The 17981-nt window shown below is 58.2% G+C and overlaps 2 protein-coding genes across 7 annotated transcripts; both read left to right on the top strand.

The window, feature by feature from the left end:
* The first annotated feature begins 6258 nt into the window (after positions 1-6258).
* GPR137 (G protein-coupled receptor 137) lies at positions 6259-12804 on the top strand. Of its 4 annotated transcripts, none has more exons than XM_027856053.1 (8): positions 6259-6439; positions 6822-7194; positions 7414-7463; positions 7821-8046; positions 8186-8335; positions 8451-8579; positions 8694-8812; positions 9140-9552. In XM_027856053.1, the coding sequence occupies exons 2-8, from the start codon at positions 6838-6840 to the stop codon at positions 9300-9302; spliced, it is 1194 nt and encodes a 397-aa protein (XP_027711854.1). In that variant the 5' UTR covers positions 6259-6439; positions 6822-6837; the 3' UTR covers positions 9303-9552. The 4 variants fall into 4 exon arrangements, with proteins under 4 accessions (XP_027711854.1, XP_027711853.1, XP_027711852.1 ...); XM_027856052.1 differs by having other exon boundaries at positions 9089-9552; XM_027856051.1 differs by lacking the exon at positions 9140-9552 and adding an exon at positions 12687-12804 and having other exon boundaries at positions 6353-6439.
* KCNK4 (potassium two pore domain channel subfamily K member 4) lies at positions 12749-17684 on the top strand. Of its 3 annotated transcripts, none has more exons than XM_027856054.1 (6): positions 12749-12962; positions 14406-14526; positions 15016-15176; positions 15622-15808; positions 16012-16151; positions 16829-17684. In XM_027856054.1, the coding sequence occupies exons 1-6, from the start codon at positions 12774-12776 to the stop codon at positions 17186-17188; spliced, it is 1158 nt and encodes a 385-aa protein (XP_027711855.1). In that variant the 5' UTR covers positions 12749-12773; the 3' UTR covers positions 17189-17684. The 3 variants fall into 3 exon arrangements, with proteins under 3 accessions (XP_027711855.1, XP_027711857.1, XP_027711856.1); XM_027856056.1 differs by lacking the exon at positions 12749-12962 and adding an exon at positions 12999-13701; XM_027856055.1 differs by lacking the exon at positions 12749-12962 and adding an exon at positions 12999-13932.
* Positions 17685-17981: the final 297 nt, after the last annotated feature.

Here is a 17981-nt window from a genome sequence, read left to right as displayed (position 1 = left end):
GTCATGAAACTGAGCCAATCAGCTCCCGCTATGTCACCCCGGCCTACAGGGAGGAGGAGGGGAGGAGGGGGAAGAGGGAGGTGGGAGTGCCTGCCCCCGGCCCGGGCCGCTGGCCCCTGGCCCCTCCCCCCCGCCCCCACCACCCCCCCCCCCCTCCGCCTCGGGCCCCTCCTCCCCACCCCACTCCGCCTCCAGCCCCCGGGCAGGGCCAGGGCCAGGCTGGCTGCCCCCGCTGCCCCCGCTGGCCCCTCTGGCCGCTCCGGGCTCTTCTGATTCTTCCTTCCTCTGGTCCTGAGCTCGCTTCCTCTGAGGACTGAGGGCTGGGGCTGGGGGGACGCCGAGATTGCAGGAGCCTCGGGGCCCCGTGGCGGCCTCCCCACCCCCACCCCGAACCCTGCTGTGGTGGTCGCCCTCCCCTCGGTCTTCCCAGCCTCCTTCCGGACTGGCTCAATCCCCTCCCCATGGACACAGTGTCCCCTCGTGTCCGCTCGTGTCGGTGGCAGTGGTGGCTTTCCTCTTTAGAAGCTAAGCTCCCCGAGGGCAGTTACCTTTTTCTTTCCCTTCTCCCTGCACTTAATAAATGCTTGTTGACCAACTTTCTGAATGACCCACCCACGTCGTGAAGGGTAGGAAATCGAGGTCCTTGGAGGGTGAAGTGACTTGCCCAAGGTCACCTCGCCTAGCTGGGGTGAAGAGGCAGGTTTGAACCTGGATGCTGTCCCCCAAAGCGGAGGTGTTTCTATGAGGAGGACGCTAGACTCCCCCTCCCCACTTTTTCACCCACTCCTGCTTGGATGTCTTGGCTGGTCTGGCCCATCCGGAAGTTATCATGCCTCTGCTTTCTTCATTGCAGGATGACTCAGTTCACTTCCCCCGTCTGAGCCAAGAGCCTACTCGTCTTCAGTTAATAACCAAGAGTGGTTGTCTGGGAATGGTCTTTGGCGTTGGAGGACTCAGGTTCCAATCCTGCCTGCGACACATTAGCTGTGTCTCTCAAAGCCTCAGTTTCCTCTTCTGTAAAGTGGAGATGCGCACTGTTGCGGCTGGTGGTTGGGGAGAGCCCTTTGCTGGCTGGACAATGGTCTCCCGGCTCTCGGACCATTATCTGCTGGAAGCTGTCCCTCCCAGCCCCCTTAGCCCTCTTACTCACTTCTTATTCATCCCATATATAGCTTGTTCATACCTGTTTGTTTGCTTGTCCCTATTAGATTGCGCACTCCCAGACAGCAGGTCCTGTCTCTTGTGTCTTTTTGAATCTCTAGCACTTAAAGCAGTCCTTAATTGTTTGTTGACTGACTGAATGATTGTCATGAGGAGTAATTAATGATAATAATAATAGGTATTATTTAGTTGGGACTTGTGAGGTCCTTAGTAAGAGGAACCTTCTGGACTCTCTACCAATGTAAATCTGCAAAGAGATTGGCAGCTGTAGGCTGGGTGCAGTGGACTGATGGAGACTGGAGTCCAAACAGGCCGAGGATCTAGACTTGACTCGTGGCTGTCCTTGGGAGAGTCGTTTCCCTCCCTGGGCCTCACTTTCCTCATCTGTAAGGAGGTCTGAGGTCCCTTTTGGCTCTAGGTCGATGTTCCTAAATTAAAAGACTCTTTGGGTATCTTATGGGGACCACTTGGAAGTCAAGCAGTGACTTGCCCAGGGTCATACAGCCAGGCTATGTTAGCGGCTAGACTTGGACCCTGCCCTTCCTGACTACAATCCCAGTTTTCTAGCTACTCCTCAACACTGCCTTTTATGTTCTCGATGTCATTAATACAACTATAATAATTATTTTCACCTTTATCCAGTTGTTTTCAGTTGTGTCTAACTCATCGGGACCCCATTTGGGATTTTCTTGGCAAAGACACAGGAGTGGTTTGCTATTTCCTTCTCCAGCTCATTTTACCGATGAGGAAACTGAGGCAATTTGGGGTTAAGTGACTCGACCAGGATCATACAGCCGGTAAGAGTCTGAGGCGAGGTTTTAATTCAGGAAGATGGCTCTATGCACTGTGGTACTTCCTAGCTGCTCATAATAATTATGTGTGTAATGAAATAGGGTAGCTAGCTGGTGCCGTGGCTAGAATGCTGGGCCTGGACTCGGGAAGTCTCATTTTCCTGAGTTCAAACCTGACCTCAGACACTCCCTGGCTGTGTGACCCTGGGCGACTCACTTCGCCCTCTTTGCCTCAGTTTCCTCATCTGTAAAATGAGCTGCAGCAGGAAATGGCAAACCACATCAGCGTCTTTGCCAAGAAAACCCCAAATGGGGTCATGAAGAGCGGATTGGACCCAACCACAATAACAGAGAAATAGTTCCCCCTCCCAACTGTAATGTATGCCCTAGGGAGTGCCAAGGGGCTGAAAGACCTCAGAAAAATAAAGAGGAAGGCCTTCAGATGCAAAACAGGCATTCCCCAACTTTAGGGAGTCAGTAATTCACGTGTGTGGAAGAAGTCATTTAGCCTCAGAAAGGGCTTCTGGGGCACAGATTGAGGTCCTGCCTTTGTCCAGCTCCTCAGCCCCAGACCATCGCAAACCCTGAAGAGCACCCACTGGCTGGGCTGGTCCTGATCGATTTAAGCCAATCAGTCTGTCAAGTCAACGATTATTGAGCTTACGAAGCACAAGAGCCTGGTAAATTCTAGGGATTCAAAGAAAGGCAAAATACTACTACTACTACCACTAATAATAATAATAATCTACCTGCTTCACATTCTTACAGGGGAGACATGTCAATAACTGGGTATGTATGGGAAACATACAGAGTAAATGAAGATTCCTCTCAGGGAAGGCACTAGCAGCTGCTAGGACTGGGAAAAGCCTCCTGCAGAAGGTGGGATTTGAGGTCAGTCAACAAGCATTTATGATGCACTTACTAGTGCCAAAGGCTGGAGAGACAAAGATAGGCAAAAACAGGGGCCCTGGCCCACAGCTCACAGTCTGCTGGAGAATACCACCTCCAAACAACCACCGTGTACTTAAAAGAGACACATAGAGTAAATGGGAAGTAATTCCAGAGGGAAGGTAACATGAGGGCAGGGATGACCTGGAAAAGCCCCTTGCAGAAGGTGGCATTTGAAATGAGCCTTGAAACAGTGCAGGGAAACCAGGAGGCCAAGGTAAGGAGGAGAGTGTATTCCAAGCATGGGCACAGCCAATGCAAAGGTCTGGAATCTGGAGATGGGTGGTCTTGTTAGAGGAACAGAAGGAGATCAGTGGAGCTAGAGTCCTGTGGAGGTGAATAAATTGTCAGAAGATTATAACAGGGCCCATTGCAGAGAGGATGGTCAGATTGAGGGAGGGCGCCTTTAGGGTACGGGAGGCACGGGCGTGTTTGTAGGTAGCTCAGAAGGAGCTGGTAGCCTGGCGGAGACCGAAGAGAACAGCGAAAGGGAGGGTTCTGGAGAAAGATGAGAAAGAACGGCCCCAGTGGAGGGTGGAGGAAGAATAAAAGGTTGGTCTGGCCCCCACACCAATGAACTGGAGCAAAGGAGGCAGAAGGTGGGAGCTTGGCCAGATGTGATCCCCAGTAGGGAAGAGAGGGTGGAGAAGAGCCTGGTGTTCACTGAGCTGGTTCAACAAGGGGCTGAAATAGAGAAGGATAGTGTGGCTGGTGTAAGGGTGGTCGATGATTGTCGCGAGCTCAAAAAACAGGCTCAGGGGTTTTAAGGCTGAGAGGAAGGATGGAATGATTAGATAAAAGGATTTGGGGGTTTGTGAAGCTGGAGGTGGAGCAGTGGGGGGTGATCGCCCATCTCGACGTCGTACAGTTGGGGCGTCATGGAGGCGGAGGGCCTGGAAACTGAGTGGGCTGAGGAATGAGGGAGTTAGGGTCTTTGCAGTAGGTTCACCTATGAAGTTTCCTAGCATGAGAAGAGATGGGAGGAGAAAAAGACAGTCAAGTAGGCCCAGAAGTCATGGAGCAGGCAGGCGGAGCGCCTCGCTGAGGGAACGGGCTTTGAACCAGGAGGGGTGGGCTAGAACTCTTCCACTCCTGCCTGGACTTCACCGACCTCAGAATTAAGGGTCCTCGGGCGTCAAAGGAGAGGATTTCTGCCAGTCCTAAACTAAGGGTCCTTGCCCTAGCTGAAAGAACATAGCAGGACTCCAGCTCAAAAAGTGCAGTGCCTGTGAAGGGAAAGGTAATAAGCATTTATTTATCAATGGGGAGGGGGAAGGCAATTGGGAATTAAGTGACTCGTCCAGGGTTACACAACCGGTAAGTATCTGAGATCAGATTTGAACTCGGGTCTTCCTGACTCCAGGCTGGGCCCTCTATCCACTGTGCCACCTAGCTGCCCCAGAATAAACACTTATTATTCACCCATTATGTGCCAGGCAGTGTGCTAAGGGCACAGCCACCCTGGGAGGTAGGTGCTATTATCATCTCCATTTTATAGATGAGGAAACCGAGGTTAAGTGAGTAGCCCACGGTCATATAGCTAGTAAATTTCTGAGGTTGGATTTGAACTCAGGTCTTCTTGGCTCCAGGCCCAGTACTCTATCTACTGTACCGCCAGATGCCTCTGAAGATGGTGAAAGACCACCACAGGTGGAATCTGGGCTAGCCAAGACACTGTGGCTTATGGGAAACAGGCCCAGCTGAACAGTGGAGTAAGATGTCCGTCCCTGCAACCAGTGAACTTCCTGAGGACCCGCTGGAGAAAGAAGACAGGAAGAGGGACCCTTCCCTGCTGTGAAGGGGAAGCCCACCAGTGGGGGCTCGTGAGTGTTTTCAGAGGATAGCCAACCACAGGGTCACCCCTAGAGACCTGGTTTTAGTAGTAACTGCTCCTCTGAGACTCCACAATCCAGTTCGAGAACAGATGGGGAAGTGAGCCCAGAGTGGTGTTACAATTGTAATTAATGACTCCCATAATTAAGAGCATGGTTACTATTAGGATTATTTATATAGCATCTTTTTTTTTTTCCTCTTAGGCGATTGGGGTTAAGTGACTTGCCCAGGGTCACACAGCTAGTAAGTGTCAAGTGTTTGGTCTGAGGCTGGATTTGAACTCAGGTCCTCCTGACTTTAGGGCCGGTGCTCTACCCACTGTGCCACCTAGCTGCCCCCTAGGATTATTAATATAAAGAAAAGCACCCCAAAGCCGTGCGCTGTCCCTATAATCACAGGCTCCTGCCCTGGATGCATCAGCACGTGCAGCAGCCCAGGGACAGGCTCCAGGAGACCTCCAGCACTCGTTTGTAAAGGGTTAACTCCCTGGGAGGCCAGAGCCTGGCGGCCATCTTGGGTAAGGGCGGAAGTCCGTTACTCTAGGTCTGAAGTAAACGAAACTGGTCCAGGCCCCTCGGGAGCCACAGAGGGATCCGGCCTCGACCGGGCTTGGGGGCGGGGCCAAGGTTGCGGGCGGGGATTGGCTGAAAAGGAGGGGGCTTCCTAGGCTAGAAGTGTGGCCGCCACCTTGTCTCCATGGCGACGGCCCCTCCTCCCCAGGGCGCCCGCCCGCCCGCAGCGCGGCGCGAGGCCATTCCCGGAAGCGGGTACGCCAACGGCGGCGCGCGCGCTCCCGACGCCCTCCTCCCAGCCCCGGGCTGGGGCGGGGCGCTGCGCACTTTGCGTAGGGCCGGGCGCAGCGCATGCGCGGCGGCCTCCAGAGGCGGAGGCGGCTGAAGAGGCAGCGGAGGCGGAGCCGGGGGGCCGGGAGCCCGGGAGCCGGGGAGCCCGAGCCCGGTCCCGGCAGCGGCGCCGGCTCCCCCGGAGGACAGCGGATCGCGGCGGAGCCCGGGGAGGCCCAGGGGTCTGGGCCGCGCGGGGCAGGACGCGTCGTGACGTAACAGCACGCCCGAGGGAGGGCCCGGAGCTGCGGGAAGGCCGCGACACTCACCCCGGAGCCCGCGGCAGAGACCCCGGACCCCCTCCCCGAGACCCCCGGTAGCCCCGGCGGGGAGAGCCCCTGGACCCACCCACAGAGAACCCCCCCGACACGAGCGGACCGAGGACAGCCCCGGGACACAAGCTGGAGAGAGATCCCCAACCCATAGGGGTCCCAGAAGACCCCAAGACTTCATCCCCTGACAGGGAGACCCCAGACTTGCTGGCGAGAGCTCTCTGATCCTCGGGGGCGGAGCGGACCCCTCCCCCACATTCACTGGGAGGGGGCGGCCCCCGGACCGCTGAGGGGCGCGCATAGGTCCCAGAGACCCAGGCGGAGTCATTGGCAGAGACACACCCTAGACCCCCGAGACTCCAGCCCGGCCAGAACGCTGTAGACCTCGTCCTAGCCCGGGGTGACCTCCAGACCCCCAAAGACTCTGGGGGAGACCTGAGTCTGTGACAGACGCCCCAACCCCTCCCACTGGCTGGGATAGATGGACTCGCTCCCAAGCCCGCAGGGGCCCTAGAATTGTGGCCCAACTCATCCCGCTGGGGGTGAGACCCCAGACCCAGGAGAGAGAGATCCCTGATCCTGGGGAAGGGAGGTGAGGACACCTGGGTCTGGCTGGGAAGGCAGGAGGGAGGAAGGACCTCCCGCAGTCTGGCGGTCTGCTCCGGGCAGGGATTACCCAGAAAGGTGGGAAAGCCAGGGCTGCCCAGGCAGGACCGCACCCAGCGTGGCCCCCAGCCCCTTTCCCTTCCCGTGCCTCCTGGGCCCAAGTAGTGGTTTGAGCCATCCCAAGCCTTGCCCTTCATCTGCAAGGAAGGAGAAGCTGATTGAGGGCAGCGGGGACGCAGGGGGAGAGGGAGCTAGCCTGAACCCTGCCCTCCCCTGCATGCCCTGCTCTGCCCTAATCTTTATTAACCTTTCCTCCCAGGCCCAACTTTCCTAAGCTCTGTCTTGTCTGATTCGTCCTGTCTTCCCAGGCCGCCACTGCTTGGCATGGAGGGCAACCTGTCCGGGCTGGTGCCCGCTGCAGGGCTGGTGCCTGCGCTACCCCCGGCGGTGACTCTGGGGCTGACTGCTGCCTATACCACGCTGTACGGCCTGCTCTTCCTCTCGGTCTATGCCCAGCTCTGGCTGGTGCTGCTCTATGGACACAAGCGGCTCAGCTATCAGACGGTGTTCCTGGCTCTGTGCCTGCTCTGGGCCGCCCTGCGCACCACCCTCTTCTCCTTCTACTTCCGAGACACGGCTCGAGCCAACCGCCTGGGCCCCCTCCCCTTCTGGCTGCTCTACTGCTGCCCTGTTTGCCTGCAGTTCTTTACCCTCACACTCATGAACCTCTACTTTGCCCAGGTATCAATGCCCGGGATTGAGGGCAGGAGAGGGGGCTGAGGGAGAGGGAAGGGGCGAAGGTAGGCGGCCTGCCCCGCGAACACAGCCCGCCCCCAGGTGCTAAGGCCCCTACTCTGGCTGTGGGGTCAGGGGCCCCCCTACTGTGGCCCTGCTGTCAGCGCCGTGGCTCCAGGGTTCCGCAGCCAGGGCTGTCGTTTACGCATCCTCCCTCTGGCCTAGGTGGTGTTCAAGGCAAAGACAAAGCAGCACCCGGAGATGAGCCGGGGCCTGTGAGTATTCCTGCCAAAGGCCCAAGAGCGGGTGGGTCAGCATGATGGCCGTTCGTCCCGTTCCTGCCCAATGGGCCAGACGGGGTGGTTGTGAGACTAATGTGAACGGGGGACTCTATTGGGATGGCTTCATCACTTGCAGTGGTGATGCCCACCTGGTGCCCTCCTCATGGCATGGAGGGCACCTGAGGTCCTTGCTGGCTCCCATGGGGCCTGCAGGTCAGTGGCCAAGGCCTGTCCCCAGAGGCTTGGCCACTGCAGCTTGGGAAGCTGCTCCAGTCTGAAGGGTGGGGGTACCCACGCGGCTGACGTAACGGGGAGCTGGGGAGGGGACTGACCAGAGCCTGTGGGCCATAGGCTGGCCGTGCGGGGGGCGTTCGTTGGGGCCTCGCTGCTGTTCCTGCTGGTGAACGTGTTGTGCGCCATGCTGTCCCGTCGGCGCCGGACACAGCCCTGGGCCCTGCTGCTGGTGCGAGTGCTGGTGAGCGACTCGCTTTTCGTGATCTGTGCGCTCTCTCTGGCTGCCTGCCTCTGCCTGGTGGCCCGGCGTGCCCCTTCCACCAGCATCTACCTGGAGGCCAAGGTAGGGGCGTGGCTCATGGGCTTCTAGGCTTGCTTCTGGGCTGAGTGGGGCCTAGGCAGAGAGCTGGAGCCACCAGATAGGGGGCTGAGTCAGACCCAAGAAGCCTGACTTAAGTAAGCACACTTCTCTGTGTGTCCAGGGGACCAGTGTGTGCCAGGCTGCGGCCATGGGCGGGGCCATGGTCCTGCTCTATGCCAGCCGAGCCTGCTACAACCTGGCAGCCCTGGCGCTGGCCCCCCACAGCCGGCTGGACTCCTTCGATTATGACTGGTACAACGTCTCTGACCAGGTGGGTGAGCTGCCGGGGGTCCTCCTTGTCCTCTGAATCTTGTCTTTGGCAGTCGCCTCGTCTGCCTTCTCAGTCCCCCGTCCGATATGGGTCCCTTTCCTCTCCCCCTCGGCAGGCTGACCTGGTGAATGATCTAGGGGACAAAGGTTACCTGGTCTTTGGCCTCATCCTCTTTGTGTGGGAGCTGCTGCCCACCACCCTGCTTGTTGGCTTCTTTCGGGTACACCGGCCCCCGCAGGACTTGGTAAGCTCCTCCCTTGCCCACCCTCCCGAGGTCCACCGTGGGGGCCAGGGGCACCTGATGGGGGCTGGGAGAGCTCGCACGGAGCTGCTAACCTCCTCTGGCCTCCTCCTGAAGAGCACCAGCCGGATCATCAACGGGCAGGTCTTCGGTTCCCGTTCCTACTTCTTTGACCGGGCTGGACATCGTGAAGACGACGGAGGACCATGGGAGCACAGCCGGGGAGAGAGCACCAGGTATGGGGTGCCGTGGAGATTGCAGTGGCTGCTGGGGCCTTGTGTGAGGGGGGCCAGGATGCCTTTGTCCATAGGGAGCTCAGGGCTTGTCATACACCATCCTTTGGGGGCGCTGCCACCTCTGGTCTCCCTGCTTTGGTAGCCATCGCTATCCTGCCCACTGCCCCTTGCCCTTTCACCTTGGGATAAAGGTCGAGGATCCCAGCTTCTCTGGTCTGGGGCACTTCTGGCCTGCTGCCTGAGGAACTCCAAGTCCCATCTTGCTTTGCTTTCTAGCCCATTGCTTGTTGGGGCCTGTGTGTTCAGACCCCCCGTCTCTCCCTGCAGCCTGTCGGGGAGCCTGGGGGCTGGCAGCTGGTACGGTGCTATTGGGCGGGAGCCCGGTTGGTGCGGGGGCAGCCAGAGTCGAAGCACACCGCTCCTCTTCTCCCAGGTGGCCGGGCCTGCCGGCCACCATCACCACAGCCTCTACTCCACCCCGCAGACCTGAGCTCCCTGCTTCCTGGGGGTGCCCCCCTGCCTGCCTGCCTTCCGCAGCCCCATGGCGGCCCTGACCTCTGCCCTGCCCCGCCCCTGCCCCACCCCTGCCCGTCTGCAGCTTGTAGTGCTGAGTCTGGCCTCTCAGCAGCCCCTTGTAGTGAGCTTCTGCCTCCTGCTGGGGGCGGCACTGTCCGCCACACGGAGCCTGCTACCTCTCTTGTGCCTGCTGCTCAATAAACAGTGCCCATGCCCCCATTGGAGCCATGGTCTGGTGTTTGTGCCCTCTCGACTCAGACTTGACTTCCAGGCCCTGACGCTGGTCCAGCCCAGAAAAGGGGGGGGGTGACTAGCAAAGCTGGGCTTGGAACCTGGCAGCGACCCTGACTCCAAAGTCAGGGTCCTCTCCCCCCTCGTCTCTGGATCTCCAATGATTCCTTCCTATCCTTGGAACAAGGGCCTCTTGTGGGGGAGGGTCAGTGGATCCTTCCCTGTCTCAGCTTCCTGGAATTTGGAGGGCCCAGGAGTAAGAACCGTCAAAGGGAGGTAGTGGGTGGGCCTCTTCACTAAAGTGGGCCTTCTTTCGAATCTCCCCTTCTGAGGAAGGATAGAATACTCTGGTTCAAAGGAGTTCCAGGTCCCTGTCAATCTGCAGGGCTCCATAGTGGTGGTGGTGGTGGGGGTGGGGTTGACTGTCCCCAATGAGGACACTGAAATCAGGGCCTGTCTAGACCTTGGAAGGTTCTTCAGGGTGGAAGGGCCCCATGGATCAATGGGTCAAGGGCTGAGCAGCTAAAGAACCATTAGCCTCTTCAAATTAAGGGAATTGGAACAAAAGAGCTTCCAGAAGGAGCCAGGGGCAGGGAGAAAAGGGATGAGGCCCCGGATGGATGGATGGGTGCAGGCAACCCATGGAAATGTTGGGTAGCAGATTGGTGGCAATGGGAAGAGGGCTGAGTTTGGAGCCTTAAGACTCAGGGTCAAATGTTACATATTAACCCTGAGGGAACACTACCTTGCACAACCTATGGAGCAGGTGAGGTCACCCACTGGGAGGATGAGGCATCCATCCCAGCCTGGCCTGGCCGCTGGCCCTGTCTCCCTCCTCTCAGGTGCTCTCTTCTGGGAAATGATGGCAGTGCGGAGAGCTGGAGAGCCAAGCCCCTCTGGTGTTCATTGGGTCCCTCCTAGCTTGGTCCCTGCTGCCCCACCCTGTACTTAGGCCAGGGCCCTGCTGAAAATGCTAAACAGAGGGGTTTGTCTGTCCCCAAGGGCCCAAGATTGGCTGGGTAGTGCCAGCTGAGTACACTGGTTTATTTCCTTTGGGCACTTTACTGACCCCTCTCCTCTAGAAGTTAATGCCTGTCCTGGTTTTGTCCATTGTTGAGCCAGGCACGGCTGTAAGACAGCTAGCCTAGGGTCAGATCGAGTTAAGGAAGGGGCTCAATCCTGACGGCAGTAGGGGTGTAGCGATGAATGGAGTGCAGTAGCCCTGGAGAAGGCATGGGGGGCAGGGGCAGGAAAGGTGGGGAAGTGGGGGTCTGCCTCTGGCCAGCTCAGAAAAGGTTAGTCACGGTTAGCTAGCATGTTCCCATGTTGGAGGAGGGTGCTTTCTCTCGGGGTGTCCCAATCCCAGCCCCGGTTTCCCCACGCCCCCGCCGCTGCTGCACACAGTTGGGACTTCGAGACGCGTCTGCAAGGCAACGAGGCGGCAGGCGGGGGCAGGAGAAGAGGCTGGCAACCAGTAGGAGGGGGCCAGGGACGGTCCGGGGTTCACAGGTTGGTCTCTAGCTCCTAGGGATGGTGCCGAGGGTCACAGGAGACCGCGTGTGTCTCCGTGCGAACGTGAGTGTTGGCGGTGGGGTGGGGCGGGAGGGACGGTGACCATATTTTGTGTGTGTGTGTGTGGTGCGTGAGAATGGCGAATGGCTACCTGCGTGAATCTGAACGTGTGGCGTGAGTATGCGAGTGGACAATTGGTGACTGTGTGGATGAGCCCACGAGAAGGTGGCGTGTGGGACGTGCGTGGACGCGCGTGCGCTGGGGTGCTCCGTTTAACCGTCTGTCCCCACCTCCAATGGTCCGTGGGCTGGGGGCGCTGTCTGCGGGGCAGCTCCTGTGGTCACTGCGGTCCCCGACAAGCTCATCTGTGGGTCCCTCGGGAGCTGTCACGCCCTCCCTTGGGAGCCTTCCAGTAACTGGGACCGGCAGAACCTCTTGCCCACCCTCCTCCCACGCGGGGTCGAAGGTTCTGGCTGTGCGGGAGCCCCTCTCCGCCCTTCTCCGCTCCTCTCCCTCCCGTGGGGGCGCCTCCCGCATTGCTGGACTCCGCCCTGCGGCTGTTCCTTGAAACCCTGGGACAGAGGCGGGGGTGCGGGGAGTTTCGTGCGCGGTGCCCCTGGGGAGGAGGAGCTCTGCACCCGCCGTTAGGGGTCTCTCGGACCAAGTTCCCAGCTCGGCCAGGCTCCCGTACCCCTCCCCCGCCCCTGGCCAAGTGGGGCGCCCGGCTTCGTCTGCGAGAGGATGCTGCAGCCAGACACGGAGCAGGGCGGGGCCAGGCCAGGTGTAGCGGCAGCCGGAGGAGGAAGCCTTGGGGCCGGGGGCTTGGAGGGCTCGCCTCTCTGCGATGGGCTCCTCCCTCTCCCCCTGGCTCCCCGAGGCTTCTCTGTCCCTCCCTGCTTCCCTCCCGCGAAGCCGCCTCCTCTGCAGCTCCTCATTACTCTCTCCTGCTGCATTCCTCCTTTTCCGCTCTGCTTAACGCCCTTGGTCTCAGTCTCCCTCCCTCTCCCCTTCTCGGTGTCTCTCCATTCAGCCCCCTGCTCTTTCCTTTCCTCTCCTCTCCATCTCCCATTCTCTTCCTCCTCCTCCCTCCACCTCTTCCTAGCTGTCAACCTTATCCTCGCCCTCTGCCCCTCTCCCTCCAGCCTGTCTGGCTCCTTCTCCCAGTCTGTTTCCTCTTCCTTCTTCTCCCCCCCTTTCCATCTCCTCTTTTTCCCTCCCTCTCCTCCTATAACGGAGCCCCGAGAACAGGGCTGATGAAAGGGGCAGAGGAGGTAAGGGAAGGGGGAATGATGCAGGCGAGGAGAAGGGAGAAGAGAGGCAGAGGAATTGGGCACAGATTAGCAATGAGTACAGCTCAGAGGGACGAGATTAGTCCTAGGAGTGGGGGAACTGAGGACCCAGGACTAGTGGGGTGTGGACACTGGGACATCTATGGAGGGGCAGCATGGGGACGAAGAACAGCAGAAACACAGGACAAATGCAAAAGGGGGCTCCAAGAGGGAAATGTGGGGGCAAGGAATGGGCACAGGCAGGGAAGTTGGGGGAATTGCTTTTTGGGAAGGGGCATAGTTGGCATCAGGCAGATTCTTCTGTAATACCCCCTCCCTGTCCTCAGTGTCCATGCTTATCACCACTGTGACCAGAAGACTTGGGGCAAACCCGGAGCTCCCAGCAGAACATCTGCACATCTTCAGGCTGTGCCATGAAACCCACCACCCTCCTGGCACTGCTGATTCTAGTGCTGCTCTACCTGATGTCAGGAGCCCTGGTGTTCATGGCACTGGAGCTGCCAAAGGAACAGCAAACTCAAACGAATTTGGGAAGGACCCGAGAAAAGTTCCTTCAGGCACACCCTTGCGTTAACCTGACGATGCTGCAGGCTTTTATAGAGGTGAGGGGGGGGGCGGGGGGGGCATGAAGTGGGGAGACCACCGCCTGGCTCATGCCATGCTGTGGTGCCCATAGGAGGAGACTAGGGGCTCACGAGGGCCCCAGGATTTTTGAATGAGGCCTGTACATTTTCAGTGGAACTTCGGAGTGAGTCAACCATAAGACCTCTTTCTGGGAACTCAGCTGGTGGTATGGGTTGGGGGAGGCCGTTCCCCAGCTCAGAGGTGGGAGCTGAATGAGGAAGATTCTCCTCTTTATCTTCTAACACACCCAAACAATCAATGGATGGAAATGTACTGAGGAAGAAAAGGGGAGCAGGGGCCCAGGAAAGGGGTGGGGGAGGGTTTGAAAACAAAATGCATCAGGCAGGCAGGTACAGCTAGACCCTAGAAGGGAATCTTCTTCTGCTTCTCCTTCGCCCCAAGGCTTTGTCACAACTTACCAATACATTAGGTGTTAGGCTGAGACCCCGGGGAGACCTCAACAGGTCTCTGCTTGGAGGAGAGGGCTGGGAAGTGGGGGTGCACCAAGGAGGTTTCTTCCCTTTGATTAATTCCAGACTCAAGTCATTTAAAACTAAGATTAAACTGCAATAAATGATTTTTTAAAAATCTATGCCCAACTCCTTCCACTCTCCCCCATTGCTCTGGGCTTGAGGAATACTAGAGTCAAGATGCACCCACAGGGGGCTGAGAAAATCCAGTCCATTCTGGAGAGTGGAGCAGCTTTGGTGGAAAAAGGTATGTGTGTGTTGGGAAGTGTAGCTGGGTTCGGGGTAGGGATCCGCTATCAGAAGAAGAATCTCTGGAGTGCTGAGGATGCTCTCCAAGAGTCCAGGACCTGGGCTTTCTACACAGACCACAGAGAGAAGTGACCCATTTTCCTCATTGCAATGGAAATGCTGTATATCTTGAAAAAATACTGAGGAGCAGAGCCTGGAGATGGGGGTGGAATCATTCTGGATTTCTGGGGTAGGAAGGCTGTGAGTAACGTGGCTGCTGAGCCACTGTTGACAGATAGGAAGGGTGATGCTGGGGCTGCAGCAGCCCACTTCAAACTGGCAGAGCTAAGAGGGATGGGCAGCAGTCAAAGCTCTGGGGGAGAAGCTAAGTTTGTGAACCTGGGAGGAGCTATGAGGGAAGGAGAGGTAGGCTTTGAAGGGGACCAGCTGGTCTTATGGAAGACTGGCTTAGCAGAAATGATTGGGTGCTAGAACACCTGGTATTTACCAGCTCTAAGATCCCCTCAAATCCCTTCCCTCATCTGGACCTCAGGAGATGCTGCTGGACTGGGACAGCTCTAAGCTGTCATCCATCTCCTAAGCTGAGGAGAGGCAGGGTCTGGTTTGGAGAAACTCAGAAAGTAGGGGAGTCAGACTCCAGTGGATGTGGCAGGGGACGGGGCATGTTGGCGACCCTTTAATCCCTTCCTTTCCATCCTGTAGCAGGTGGCCAATGACCTGGCCATGGGTGCAGACCCTGGGAACTACTTCACCAACATCTCCCGCTCAGCCTGGAACCTGGGTAGTGCTTTCTTCTTCGCTGGCACCATTGTCACCACCATCGGTGTGCAGGGCAGGGGTGGTGTGGGGTCACTGGGGTGATAGATCACCAGCAGAGCCAGGGTCAGGCAATCAGGAAGAGTGGGGGAGGAGAGGAAGGGAAGAGGGAAGAGGCACTTACCTAAGGGGCCTGAGCCCAGGCTCTTCAGGGGCCCTTTCTTCCTGCCAAGGGCCAAGCAGCCCCCTGACTCTCTCTACGCATCTGTTTTCTTTACCGGGGCTGATCGTCTCCTCCCCCACCTTTGCTGGGGCCAATTAAAGTAGGGACAAAATTAGAGGAAGTCTCCTGAGTACCTCCAGTTCCTGGTGCAGACTGCTCCCCACCTTCCTGGTCCTAGGGTAGCTCTGTTCACCTCCTCAGGGCCAGTCTAGGCTGGTTGGGGCTTTCCCAAGGGTCCAGGCTGTCTCCTCCTCCCAGACCTTAGTTGTTGGCACTGAGGAGGTGACTTGGTGGATTGGCCTGGACCCTGGGCTGATCCTCACTTTCGTCCAGGCTATGGGAATATGGTCCTGCACACGGACGAGGCTCGCCTTTTCTGCATCTTCTATGCCCTGGTGGGGATCCCACTTTTCGGGATGCTGTTGGCAGGGGTCGGTGACAAGCTGGGCTCTACCCTGCGCCGGGGCATTGGCCACGTGGAAGCCATCTTCTTGGTGAGCGGCCATGCATTTGGGGCCCTGTCGGGTCCCCCCATGGCTTCCTCTGCATCCCTATCCCAGAGGGTGTTTGGAGCAGTCAGAGGCACCTAATGGGGATGTGCCACCCCCAATTGTTGAGCTCTCAGTTCCTTTGAGTCTCAGATTCTTTATCTGTAAAATGGGGGTAGCAAACTTTGTAGGGAAATTGTGAGGAAAGTGCTTCAGAGACCTGAAAGTCTGAGAGAAAGGGGAGTTAGGGTTATTCATAACAAAATGGGTACTCTAAGATTCTCTTATCTTGGATGATGGCCAGCTCTTCCCTCTCTGGGCCTCAGCTTTCCCCTTTGTAAAAAGGGACGGCTGGCCTAGGGGCTGTCTAATCTAAGGAACTCGATGCCTCTGGACCCAGCCTGACTCGCGCGGGGCTCTCTCTATACCACGCCCCCTCCCCCACCCCTAGAAGTGGCAGGTCCAGCCGGCCATGGTACGCTCGCTCTCGGCGCTGCTCTTCCTCCTGGTTGGCTGTCTTCTCTTCGTTTTGGTGCCCATGTTCGTGTTCCGCTACACCGAGGGCTGGAGCACCCTGGAGGCCCTCTACTTCATCATCGTGACGCTCACCACCGTGGGCTTCGGGGACTTCGTGGCCGGTGGGTGAGAGGCCCGAGCCAGGGAGGGAGGGACCCGGCTGTTCGTACCCGGAGCCGTGGACAGATGGTGGCAGGGCCGGTGGCGGGCAGGGGAGCGGAAGCTCGACCAAGTTCGCGCCCTGGGGGCGAGGGGCAGGGGAGGAGAGCAGCCGGTCCGCAGCGGCTTCGCCCGGCCCGACCCCAACTCCGACGGCTGCCCCCAGGCGCGAACCCTGAGCAGGAGTTCTTGGCCTACCAGCCCATTGTCTGGTTCTGGATTCTGATGGGCCTCGCCTACTTCGCCTCCATCCTCACCATGATAGGGAACTGGCTCCGGGTCGTGTCGCGCCGCACTCGGGCTGAGGTAGGAGGCTGCTCTCTCCGACGGGGCGGGCGGGGAGGCGCTTTTCGTCTACGACCTCCCTCCCACACCCAAACAGAGGTACACCCACGTTACCCCCCGGCAAGCCTTTCGGTGTGCAGGGTACTGGCCTGGGAGCCCAGCAGCAGCAGGGATTCCAGGGAGGCGCAACCAGGGCTCTCGAGGAACTTGTTAGTGTCACGGGAGACATCACCCACTCTCACGCGCTAAGAATCACTCTTCTCCCCCCCCCCCCCAATCTCCTCCGCTAGAGCTTTGTTTTCAAAACATTTCTTTCTCACAGCAACCCTGGCTGGGGGTTGGGGGGCACACCCGTCTGGTTTATTACCTACCTCCCCAACACTAGACAACGGAAACTGAGCAGAGCAGGGACTGTTTGGCTTTTGAATCCTTAGCCATGGTCTCAGGAGACAAGCCACTGAGACTCTGGAGGTCTGGGTTCTAATCCCGCCTCTGACATTAAGCTGGGCCGCCTTAGGTAAGGCACCCAATGTCGCAGAGCTTCTTTAGCTCCTTCTCTGCAAATGCCTGGAGCACGTCGGTTAGGAGGTTCAGATAGGATGCTTAAAGCGCTTGAAGTCGCCCAGGCGCAGACCCCGCCCCCTCCCCCCTAGCAACACTGCGGTTGCACTCCGTCCAACCCTCTCTTCGCCCCGCAGATGGGCGGCCTTACCGCTCACGCAGCCAGCTGGACAGGCGGCGTGACAGCGCGGATAACGCACCGGCCGCCACTGCCGGAGAAGCCAAGCTCCGGACCACCCCAGGCGCCCCCTGCCAAGCTTGGACCGAGGCCGCAGAGCCAGGAGAAGGTGGAGGCACCTTCTTCGCCGCTCACAACCTCTGTTTCTGCGCCCTTGGATTACCCTGGAGAGAACTTCGCTTTCATAGACGAGTCGTCGGACACGCAGAGCGATCGGGGTGATGTGCTCCCCCGCAACCTCCGAGCCGGCCTCAAACAGCCCAGGAAACCCGCCCGGCCCCGGAACTCCGGCCGCCCCCCAAACAAGGAACTCGCGTAGTCCGGGGCTGGGCACGGGGAAGGACTGGCCGGCACTGCCTTCTCCCGCCCACGGATCCTTGTTTCGGGCTTCCCTCGTACTCCCCTGCTCCTCTCTCCACCCTCCCGGTTTTCGTTTAGCCAAAGAGCTCCCATTCCCCATGGGGGCATCCTGGGAACTGGGGCTCCCGATTCTCGCTCCCCCTTCTCTAAAAGCTCTCCTGCCTGTCTCCTCTCCCTAGGTCCCCACGCCTGGGCTTCCTGGCCTGGCTCAATAAAAGAGAAGGCTTCTGGCCGCTTCCTTTTGTCTTCTGTCTCTCCCACCTCTAGGGGCCCGAGGCCGGGCCGGGCCGGAGGTGGGGTGGGCTGTGGTGTATGCGCTGTGCTGTGGCTCTGGATGGGGTCCCTCAGGGGGTTCGGGGAGGCCAAAGCTCACAAACGGCTTGGATTGGACGGATCACTCAGAGGACCTGGGTTCAAATCTCAGCGCCTTCCTTGACCTATGTGACCTGGGGCAATAAACAGTCACTAGTTAAGTGAGAGAAATCTCCTTTGGTTTAAGTAACTGGTTTTCTTGGTCTGGTTTTTGATTCCCACTCCTCAGTTTTGTCATCTGTAGTATGATGGGGGCAGGGCAACCAGTGGCGAAGTGGCTAGAGCACCGGGCTTGGAATCTTCCTGAGTTCAATTCAAGCATCAGGCACTTACTAGCTGTGTGACCCTGGCCAAGTCACTTAACCCTGTCTTCCCATTTGTAAAAGGAAATGGCAAACCACTCAAGTATCTTTGCCAAAGAAACCCCCAATGGGGTCACA

Source organism: Vombatus ursinus, unplaced genomic scaffold (assembly GCF_900497805.2).
Source record: "Vombatus ursinus unplaced genomic scaffold, bare-nosed wombat genome assembly UNPS02011369.1, whole genome shotgun sequence".
In the NCBI taxonomy this organism is placed as follows: domain Eukaryota; kingdom Metazoa; phylum Chordata; class Mammalia; order Diprotodontia; family Vombatidae; genus Vombatus; species Vombatus ursinus.
Note: the sequence above shows the minus strand (reverse complement) of the source record. Positions and strands in the feature narration are given on the sequence as shown.

What these genes read in the sequence shown, in the direction of transcription:
- GPR137 (XM_027856052.1), top strand. Translation starts at nt 6,838, where the DNA reads ATGGAGGGCAACCTGTCCGGGCTGGTGCCCGCTGCAGGGCTGGTGCCT. An exon ending in TGAACCTCTACTTTGCCCAG is followed by an intron (nt 7,195 to 7,413) that starts GTATCAATGCCC and finishes CCTCTGGCCTAG; the next exon opens with GTGGTGTTCAAGGCAAAGAC. An exon ending in GGTACAACGTCTCTGACCAG is followed by an intron (nt 8,336 to 8,450) that starts GTGGGTGAGCTG and finishes CCCCCTCGGCAG; the next exon opens with GCTGACCTGGTGAATGATCT.
- KCNK4 (XM_027856054.1), top strand. Translation starts at nt 12,774, where the DNA reads ATGAAACCCACCACCCTCCTGGCACTGCTGATTCTAGTGCTGCTCTAC. An exon ending in CACCATTGTCACCACCATCG is followed by an intron (nt 14,527 to 15,015) that starts GTGTGCAGGGCA and finishes ACTTTCGTCCAG; the next exon opens with GCTATGGGAATATGGTCCTG. An exon ending in CTTCGGGGACTTCGTGGCCG is followed by an intron (nt 15,809 to 16,011) that starts GTGGGTGAGAGG and finishes GGCTGCCCCCAG; the next exon opens with GCGCGAACCCTGAGCAGGAG.